Source organism: Geotrypetes seraphini, chromosome 1 (genome assembly GCF_902459505.1).
Source record: "Geotrypetes seraphini chromosome 1, aGeoSer1.1, whole genome shotgun sequence".
Classification (NCBI taxonomy): domain Eukaryota; kingdom Metazoa; phylum Chordata; class Amphibia; order Gymnophiona; family Dermophiidae; genus Geotrypetes; species Geotrypetes seraphini.
The window spans coordinates 76,089,062-76,100,137 of NC_047084.1; the positions used below are offsets into that span (position 1 = coordinate 76,089,062).

The 11,076-nt window shown below is 43.7% G+C and overlaps 1 protein-coding gene across 1 annotated transcript; it reads left to right on the forward strand.

Moving 5' to 3' along the window:
* The first annotated feature begins 3,193 nt into the window (after positions 1-3,193).
* Positions 3,194-8,114, forward strand: CPLX4 (complexin 4). Its single transcript, XM_033929220.1, has 3 exons — positions 3,194-3,400; positions 5,896-5,983; positions 7,887-8,114. The coding sequence occupies exons 1-3, from the start codon at positions 3,219-3,221 to the stop codon at positions 8,112-8,114; spliced, it is 498 nt and encodes a 165-aa protein (XP_033785111.1). The 5' UTR covers positions 3,194-3,218.
* The last annotated feature ends 2,962 nt before the right edge of the window (positions 8,115-11,076 follow it).

The following is an 11,076-nucleotide window of genomic DNA, read 5'->3' on the forward strand; positions in this document are numbered from 1 at the left end:
ACAATATAATCTTATTAATACATAATGGTAACCACAAAATTAAACACAAAACACACTGGATGCAGAGAAAATGTTAATTATCATTTATATTCAGGGGTGGTTTCCCACAGAGGTCAAGGCAGATAACTTAAAAATATGCAATCAGTAACAGCTATAGACAAATATAGAGCAAAATATAGACAGATATAAGTTCACAAAACTGACACATTTTGATCACTAAATTGAAAATAAAAATTATTTTTCCTACCTTTGTCGTCTGGTGATTTCATGAGTCTCTGGTTGCATTTCCTTCTGACTATGCATTCAATATTTATTTATTTCTGCCTCCTGCACACTGCCTCTCCTCCAGACCCCATTCCCTTCCCCAACCAACATCTCTGTCCTTCTATGAGTCCAACTTTTTCTTCTCTTCTCCACCCCTATTGGCAATATGTCTCCCTCTCTCTCTTATTGTCCATCTTTCTTGAGAGATCCAGGCATCTCTCCCACCCCCTCTACTGCCACATCCAACATTTCTCCCTCTCATTCCCTGGATCATGTACAGCATTTTTCACCACTGCCCATCAGCCCCATGCCCATTTCTCCTATTACCCCTCTTCAGCACAATGCCACATTTCTCCACTATGTCCAACATTCCTCCCCCTTGCATCCCCTTCAATCTGCTCTCTCCACTACCCTATACAACTTTTTCCCCTCTCATCCTATTCCCCATGCATTGCTACCGCACTCCTCTCTATGTCCAATTTTCTTTTCTTCCTTTCCCCATGTGCACCATCTCTCACTCATGCCCATCAATTCTCCCTTTTTGTTCCCTCCCTTCTGTGGCCCATGTTCATGCCTCCCTCCCTGCCTTCCAGCTTTGTCCCAAAATTAAGTTGCACACCGGCGATCAATGCCTGCCCGACCACACTTCCCAGAAGCTGCAGTTGCCACTGTGGATCCCTAGTTGTACCCCCCCCCCCCTCCCGGAAGATGACCCGTCCACAGAAGCCACAGGCACAATCAGGAATCCCTGCCCATACATCCCTTTCTGAACCCGCTGCAGGGTTCCCTCCCTGCCTGCTGCACACCCCCACCCCGAAGCCAGCCCTGTTACTTTGTTGGAGCCAAACTCACTCCATCCTCCCCCAGCAACAACTCTGTGCAGGGACAGCACCCACAAACCTCTCAAGTTGATTCTGACATCTGAGAAGGTTCCAGGTCAGCTACTTTGTTACTCGCTGCCTGCGTCCCTGCATGGAGTGCTGCTGGGGGAGGAGGAAGCCAGTCCAGCTCCAACGAAGTGGGGTGGTGCATTGGGCCAGCTGACTGGCAGCAGCTTCAGTAGGGGGTGGGCAGGGAGGGATTCCCACCAGTGGCAAGGCTGCATACCCCCAATAAGCGGCCTGTGTACCCTATGTTGAAAAACACTGAGCTATGGTGTTGGAAGCAGCTGATGGATCTAGAGATATCAGGAGAACTGATTCTTTATGAGTTAAGAAGTATAGTATTGAAGATGTCATACCGATTAGGGAGTGTTCAGTTGAGTGATTCTATCAGAACCCAGTCTGGTGCAGGTGCAGGGCATTAGTTTTCTCGACGAACTCAGCTATTTGATTGAATACCATCTTTTCTGTCAGTTTTGCTATAAATGAGAGGTTGGCAATGGGGCAATAATTTGAACAATCATTATGGTCTGTCTTTTGGTCTTTAATGATTGGGTGAATAACTGATTCTTTCCATTGCTTTGGAAGAGACCCTGACTAGAAATGGCTCCTGGTCTTTAAATCACGTGTTTGAAGCTAATGGATGACATATAGCAACACTTAACTGGTTAGTTTTATGGTTGTTGTGGAACTTCATATACTAAGAAGAACACCACAAACCATGGAGTGCAATCTCCATGTCAAAGGAAGTCCAAAAGAGAAAGTAGTGATGGATGTACCCACTAGAGTTGGAAAAAATGAACTCTACTCGGCCTTGCATTCTGCTTAGGAAGAACTTGAACTCTCCAGGTACAGCATAGCAGCATTAGACTCCTGAGGAAGGCACTTTCCAGTGCTAAAACACTGGCTGTGTAGAGTCTGTTTTTCTGCAATACAGTATGTGAGTGTATATGAATAAATGACATTGTGAAACTAGTGAGCCCAAGTGGTAGCATCTATCTATTCCTACTCTCTTTCGTGAACTTCATATACTTCCCTATTTGCTGAATATCAAAGAAACATGATGGCAGATAAAGGCCAAATGGCCCATCCAGTTTGCCCGTACGCAGTAACCATTATCTCTTCCTCTCTCTAAGATAGGGGTGTCAATGTCCCTCCTCAAGGGCCGCAATCCAGTTGGGTTTTCAGGATTTCCCCAATGAATATGCATGAAATCATTAGCATACAATGAAAGCAGTGCATGCAAATAGATCTCATGCATATTCATTGGGGAAATCCTGAAAACCCGACTCGATTGCAGCCCTTGAGGAGGGACTTTGACATCCCTGCTCTAAGAGATCTTACGTGCCTATCGCTACTGGAAGCTGGTTATTTTTATAGGTGGTCCATGGGCGTACTCGGCACTTATGCAGTATAAACTGCTGATGTTCAGCACCTAAGTTTAGCCATCAAATTGGACTGCATAAAAGTCAGTCTTTATGCAACATCACTTAAGTGCAAGATTCAGCACTTAAGCACATAACAACATAAGAGATAGCCAGCTACAGAACCCTGGATATTCAATGCTGTTGCTCGGACATGGCATGACAACAACTATCTGAAAATAATGCTATCGGCAACTAACAAAAACCATTAGATTAAACATTTGTCATAATATTCTCTAATGTAAATTATTCATACAAAATCAAGATATACATTATACAAGTAAACAGATTATTATCATTCAGTGCAAAGGTCTGATAAGAGCATTGTTTCCACTACTGAGAAATTCCCAAAATGAACAAAGCAAAATGTCAAATTAGAATATAAAAGCCAAATAGAGCATATAATTGGAAATTAGATTAAAACTATTACTGTTAAAAAGTAGTCAGCAACATCTCATGATTTACTTGTACATAATCTGAGCCATCTGCCAGTGGATGCTAAGATGTTCATCAATTAATCCAGATTATGGCTGTTGCACTGGGTTTTGTCATATTCTTTTCACTATCTGTCCTTGAACCTGTGAGGCTGTAGTTGAAATATTTCCCGAGTACAAATAGACCTTAATCTCTATTTGATTTGCTGTACTTTATGTATTTGGAAAAGAAAATGTCTTTCTTGTTGAAAAATATGGTGAGCAACCAACTGAAGAATTTTGGATTTGGTGGAGGAGAGGAGGAAAATAAAGAAACAGATGCAGCGGACCCAGCCGCAGCTCAGGGAATGACACGCGAGGAGTATGAAGAATATCGAAGGCAGGTTATGGAGGAGAAGTGAGTACTTGACAAATATTCCATATCCAGTGATTCGTAGTCTGCAGCAGTTGCTTCCTGGTCAGGGCAGAAATGGGTTAGAGAAAATCCTCTCTCCCTTTTCATCCATGTCCCATGCCTTTAAAAATTGCTTGCTTGTCATCAGTGAGTTCTAAAGTTGAGCTTGATTACTAGGCACCATCCCCGGATTCTAGAAAGAGTATCAAAATATCCATACCCAAATGTGGGCTTGGTCCAGAGAAGCACACGCAACCTAATTGATTTATAAGACAATTAAAACCAATAATTGGTGCTGTCAATCAGTTAATTGGCACCAATTCGAGGTTGTGCATGCATCTGGCTTCATGCTCTTCAACAAGTGCCCAAATCCCATAGCTCACAACCCAAAAGGAGATGTAGCCATGGGAGAGGTATGGAAGGTTCAGGAGCATTCACAAAAGACGTGCATGGTGTCAGAGAGCCAGGATTTACACCAGGTTTCAGCCATTTATAGACTAGTCCAGGGGTGGGCAACACGCGGTCCTCGAGGGCCAGAATCCAGTCAAGTTTTCAGGATTTCACCAATGAATATGCATGATATCTATTTGCATGCACTGCTTTCAATGCATATTCATTGGGAAAACCCGACTAGATTCCAGCCCTCGAGGACCGGAGTTGCCCACCTCTGGACTAGTACTTTGCAATGATTTTTCCCAGCACCTATTTTTCAGTACAATGTACAGTAACAAGTTAGTGTCATCAGCAAATTTTATCATCTCGCTAGTTATTCTGCTCCGTTTTCTCTCTTTTTAATCAGTTCTTAATCCACAATAGGACATTTACACCTCCTTATCCCATGACTTTCTAATTTCCTCACAAGTCTTTCAGGAAGTACTTTGTCAAATACCTTGAAAATCCAGATACACAATATCTACTGATGGGAGCTGAAAATGTGCGTAAAAATATGGATATAAAGTGTGCTAATCATAGCATACCACATCACATTGGCCTCCCACTTTTCTTTGCTTTTTTTTTTTCCATTTTCTTGCTATGGAATAATGACATGGGGACAAATTTTTCCTCATCCCTGCAGGAATTCAATTTCCCTGTCCCGTCCCTGCAAATTTTGTCGCCATCCCTGTCCCTGCCCCATTCTGTAAGCTCTGCCTTAACCACACAAGCCTCGGACAGTTATTATTTTAAAGCGTTTGAGGCTTGGTGCAGATGAGGATGGAGCTTGCAGGAATGGGGCAGGGACAGGAAAGAATTTGTGGGGATGGGATGGGAAAATGATTTCCTGCAGGAAAGGGGAAAAATTTGACCCCCATGTAATTCTCTACAATGGAAGTAGTGTTCTGTGTGCAGCTGAAAAGATACCGTTTCTTTTCTTTGTACAATTTTTCAGTCGATTTCTGAATGAGGCAATGTGGCTACTAGAGTGTGTGCAGCCATTTTCAGCTTCCTACCACCTGACATGATAGTAAGAGAACGATCATTGTGATTTCCCCTGCCCAAATCCAGATGTATGTTGATATCAAGAAAGTGGTACTGCTTAGGACTGATATGGAAATGTAACCTTAATGAATTTGCTTTAATTTACTCAGACCTTACTTTCTTTTCTTTTTTTTTTATATAGATACAGTGTAGAAGACAGTGTTTTGGGGTTTTTTTTTTAGTTACCAAGGTACAGAAGGCTTTCAAACTGCTTTTTAAATAGACATGATTATTTTTTTTTGATAAAGTTAACAAATATAATTGTAATGAAACATTTCTCTAAGACCCATATTTGGGTGGACTGAACCCACAGTAAGGACCCCTTTTACAAAGCTGTCTGTTATGAGAATATTGTGTATTATACGACTGTACACTTGTACTTTTGTCTGATTCCTTCAATAAAATGTTACAAACTAAATAACTAAAAATAAAAAATCTTACACAGCTGTCTGTAGAGTCATGGTGCAGCAAATGTGATGCAGCCCACAGTTAACTGAATGGACTGTGTTGCATTTGCTGTGTGGGAGTCACTACTTGTGGATTTGTGAAAAGGGCCCTAAGAGAATTAAAGTGAAATTTAGTAATGAAGATGGTTCACCAGATATTCTGTCCATGCATTTTGACTGTGGAGTTGAGCTAGGAAACAATTTGAGTTGATCCTTCAAGATACTTGCAATCATTACAAAATGGAAATGGCCTAGGACTTTATGTTTTAAAACATGAGGTAATTTTAACATCTCCCCCCCCCCTTTTTACAAAACTGTAGCATGATTTTTAGCACCAGCCATGGCGGTAACAGCTCCGATATTCATAGAATTCCTATGAGCGTCGGAGCTGTTACTGCTGCGGCCTGTGCTAAAAACTGCGCCACAGTTTCGTAAAAGGGGGGAGGGGAGGTTAGTACAGGGTGAGTTACAAACATTTCGGCTTTGTAAAAGGGGGCCTTAAGTTTATTTGAAAATATGTCCGTGCATTTGTTATAGTCAGAAAACTCAGATTACGCGCTGCTTTTTAATATGCAGGATGGAGAGAGATGCTGCCTTTGCACAGAAAAAAGCAGAGAGAGCTACACTTCGGGTGTACCTCAGAGAGAAGTACAGACTTGGACGGGTAGGCGATACTGTTCCAGATTATTTATTGGCCATCATATACTATGTTCTCTTGCAGTGTGGGTTCTCATCATTGAATGTTGTTGTCAGGTTATGCTACATCTTCCCTGCACTCCTTTTGCTACAACAGTACAGCATGTTAAGAACTTTCACGATCCACTCAACTTCATTTAAGAGAACAATTTTCAAAATGATTTGCTCAGGTAAAGAAGTAAGGAGCCATTTACTAAAGAGTGTTAAGCCCTTAACATGCAATTAGCATGGGCCTAAACGCTATTGAAAACCAGGCCAAAGCATTTAGCATCTTTTTTTGCCTGTTGGTGCATTAGCTATTTTAAAAAATATTTTTGGAAGGGGCATGTCGCAGATGGAGCGTGGGCATTCCTATATTATTCAATTAGCGTGTTAGGATTACTATGCACTAAATATAACACTGATTTAACACGAGAACCCTTAGGGCCCGATTCTAGATATGGTATCTAAATAGGCGCTGCTCGGTGCAATTGTCAATCAACCGCTAGGTGCCATTTAAAGAACTGCACCTACGAGCGCTTAACTTGACTTAGGCGTCACTGGGCATCCTAATGATAGGCACCAGTATATTAGGCCAGGGTTTTCCAGGTCTAATTTATCGATGCCTAACGACACCTAAGTCATACCATGCCTATTCACCCCAACCACACCTATTTTTGAGGTAGGCATTGACTTCAACTTAGGTGTCATTAGGGGTCATGCTAAATTTCACGCACTTTAATTAAATTCATGTTTTTTTAAATTGACTTTTAATGGTGTTTTCAATTATAGCACCAATGAAAGAAAACAAACAAATTTGGGTTTATGTACGGAATTTGGCTAGATGCCACTAGGTGCCATCTGTAGAATTTCCCCCTTAATGCCTCCCTGAGACTGCCGGGCCACTGCTTCTGATATCACTTCTCAGTCTCAGGGAGGTGCCCGAAGGTCCCGTGATGGCTGCATTGAAGTTTACTGCCACTGTGGCTGGTGCTTGCACCCCTCCCCTCTCCTTCCCTTGGTATGACACTAAGAGGTTAGGCAGAGGCATGAAACCAGAAAGGTCTCAAAGAGATTTGGGGGGGGGGGGGAATAGAGCACATGCAACATTTGATCCTGAACAGAGATTACAAGATCTAGCCAGAAGTCACTGTTAGTTTTGGTTAAAATGCTGCAACTATAAAAATAAGACAAATGTAAACAGCTGTGAGGGAGTATGGGAGAGTGTGGCACAGGTACATTAGATGGACTGTGAGCCCACCAGGACAGACGGAGAAAACAACAGCATCCAGTTACAAACATATCCTTGTTTCAACTACTGCAGCATCACTTGTATACGTGTTTGTAATAAACTGTTGGAACTCAAGAATAGCGAGTCTTCGTTTGGATTTTGTACAGGTTTAGCTAACGGTTTAGTGGTGCACAGAATCTGCATCCTGAAAACAGTATAAATATCAATATTTTAAATTTAACTCTTGCAGTTATTGATAAGCAGTGTGAGGCCTTTGAAGAGTTAGTATAATATGATCCCTAAGGCCCAACAAAATGCACAGTGCAATATTTTGCACATATTTAGAATGCATCATCTGTTTTCCCCAAAGACCCATGTACAATGAATTAGAGCAAGCACAAGTAATTGTTTGCAATTATTTGACCATCTTTTGAGCAATCTACTGCTAAAATGTTATCTTAATTAAAAAAAAAAAAAAAATGCATTCAATTTTGCTCTGATTCCTCATCCCCTCAGAAGTCTCCTGCTCATTTTGTCCAGTCATACTGTATAAAAATTATACTTATGGGTGGTCTCACCACTATGTAATAGTCAACAGAACTGATGCACATTTCCACAAGAATTAAGTCAACAGAGCGGTCATTGTTTCTCTTTGTTGTAGAGTGAAGAAGATGAGAACCAGATCCAAATGGCAGGAGATGAGATAGATGTACCGGAGGACCTTCAGAAAATGGTAGCAGATGATCAGGAGGAAGAAGAAGAGAAAGATTCGTTCCTGGGGCACCTTCAAGATATTCAAAATCTGGATCTGGACACTTTGAAAGAGAAAGCTCAGGCCACAATTGCTGAAATAAAGCAGACTGCTGAAGAGAAATGTTCTGTGATGTAAAAGCAGAAGCATGTTTGTGAGTTTTTGGAATTAAATGTGTACAGCTGCAGTATTGTATACCAAATACAATAATACATCACATATCACACATCAGTGGCAGCAGAGCATCTTATTGGTTGGAGGCTAAACAAACCAATTTCTGGTCCAAGTTCTCTACTCTAGATGCTGATGCAATTTTGTGTGAAATATGGGTAGGGCTGTGGTCTAATGGCCAACCTCATTTTGCTGCCTTTGCAGACAGTATTTCCTTGTAAGATTCATTCCTGAATCCCAAAACATGCAATGTAAAATGCTTTGGTAAAATCTTTCACAAAACCAGAGTCATTTTAAGCATCAATGGAACCCCAGGCAAACTTTTGTGGATGGTCATCTCCCCCACTTCCTCGGTCTATTGGCACAGCTTCCTTAGCCCTCCTACCAGTCAAGCCAAGCCACCTCTTGCTGATAAAAATGCAGCCTAAAAGTTCCAAGCAGCTGTCAAGGCCACGTACGTCACAGATGGCTTTGCTGGCTCTGCTCCTCAAAAACATTACATTACAGTTTTCTACCCTGCCAATACCTTTCAGTTCCAGCGGTTTATAAAAAAGAATTGGTCTGGGCATTCCCAGGGAGCTTACAAAGTTGATAGATAGAATGAGCTTACACGAATTGATGGATAGCATGAGCGATGGGATCTGGGGAAGGGTTTATAAGGTTTAAGTTAGATCATTTGACAAATTTTTTTGAAAAGCATAGTTTTCAGTTCTTTCCTGAATGTTTTGGAGTTGGTCGTCTTGGTCAGTAGCTTGGAGCGGTGGCGGTCTGTTTTCGCTGCTCTGGTGGCTAGTAGTTCGTCAAATCGTTTTTTGCTTTGTATGCCTTTTGCTTGAGGATGGGTGAAGAGAGCCTGTGTTCTCCTTAGTCTTGATGTGTTATTTCTGATTAGGTGGTTGTTTAGGTAGCTAGGACCAGTTCCATTTAGGGCTCTGAAGAGGGTGCAGAAGAATTTGTATTGTATGTGTGCTTGTATTGGGAGCCAGTGTGAGTCTTGGAAAGTAGAGGTAATGTGATTGTAAAAAAAAAAAAGTCATCCAATGCGCAGCCTAGACAGTAACCTCACACCTTTATACCGCTTTGGGTATTTCTTTTTATCCCAGGACAAGCAGGCAGCATATTCTTCACGTATGGGTGACGTCACCGACGGAGCCCCGGTACGGACCTTTTTAACTAGAAAGTTCTAGTTGGCCGCACCGCGCATGCGCTGGTGCCTTCCCGCCCGACGGAGGAGTGCGTGGTCTCCAGTTTCTTCGTTTCCGCGGAGCGAAGAAGACGCATGTGCTTTCAACGGCCGTTGAAAACTCTATTTTGCCTTCCCGCTCGCGATTTTTTTGATCCTTTTTGTTCTATATTTTGTCTTTTGACTTTACTTTCCGTTTCAAAAAAAAAAAAAAAAAAAAACTCGTGTCTTTTCTTTGCTTTTTTGCAGCCGGCCCCGGCGGGGCCTGTTGTAATCATACAAGCCTCCGGGTTTGATTTCGCGGAGGCCGTGTTTCCCTTCATGCCCCCGCAACCGGGCTTCAAGAAGTGCCAGCGGTGTGCACGCCCGATCTCTCTGACTGACCCGCACAACTGGTGCCTTCAGTGTTTGGGTCCAGAGCATCGGGCTGACTCCTGCACCCGCTGTGCAACTCTCAAGAAACGCACACTTAAGAACCGGCAAATACAGCAAAATATTCTTTTCGGTACCGGTTCTACCATGGAGCAGGCCCCGACGTCGACGGCACCGCCTAAATCGGCACCGGCCACATCGACACCGCCTGATCCTTCTTCGGGGTCGATAGCGCCAGGTAAGCCGGCTAAGAAGCCTTCCACTTCCCTTGAGCGACCTCCTGTTACAGCGGTGACACCGGTTCTTCCGACGTCCCGCCGATCCCGTAAACGCTCCGCTCCGATCACGGTGAGTGCCTCGTCATCGGCCTCCTCATCGCCGGAGCGTCGAGCAGCACCTATGGTACCGAAGAAATCTAAAGCGGTACCGGTGCCCCCATTGGAGGACCGGATCTCGGCTATCCTCCAGGACAAACTTCAGGAGCAGCTACAGAAGCAACTCCAACAGCTCCTTCCAACCATACTGGCACCGCTCCTTCCGGTACCAGTCCAGACCGAGCCTGGTACCGCCCCACCGGTATCCACCCCTTCGGTACCGCTGAACACATCCATGCCGGTCTTATCTGCTCAGCCTGTAATTCAGACTTACTCGGCAGAGGACCCGACCCAGGCCCCAGATCGACGCCGGTCATCTCGGGACCGGGATGGACACCATTCCTCCAGGGACAGGAATCGACGCCGGTCTTCATCCCCCGGCACCGTATCCATGCGATCTGGCAAGTCCCTTTCTAAAACACGCCATACTGAACCGGCTGTCAGGGACCCAGACCTGTGGGAGCAATCCCCACTCGGTACCGAAGAGGACGCCTCTTCTACCGATGAGGAACCCTCTATGGCTGAAACCACTTCCAAGCCCGAGCAATCCTCCTTCACGAAATTCCTTCGGGAGATGTCTGCGGCTCTCTCCATCCCACTTGAGTCCGACTCCAAGAAGTCCCAGGCATTTTTAGAAGCCTTGGACTTCGACCAACCTCCCAAGGAATTTCTTAAACTCCCCGTACATGATATCCTACGGGAAACTTTTTATAAAAATTTGGAAACCCCACTGACTGTCCCAGGTGCCCCTAAAAAACTGGACAGTTTATACCGGGTCATCCCGATCCCGGGATTTGATAAAACCCAATTGCCCCATGAGAGCCTCCTCGTAGAGTCCACTCTAAAGAAATCTCAGGGATCTAGTGTGTATGCCTCCACCCCTCCTGGCAGAGAGGGAAAAACTATGGACAAATTTGGAAAGCGCCTGTACCAGAATGCCATGCTGGCTAACAGAGCCAACAATTACTCGTTTCATTTTTCATTTTATATGAAACACCTG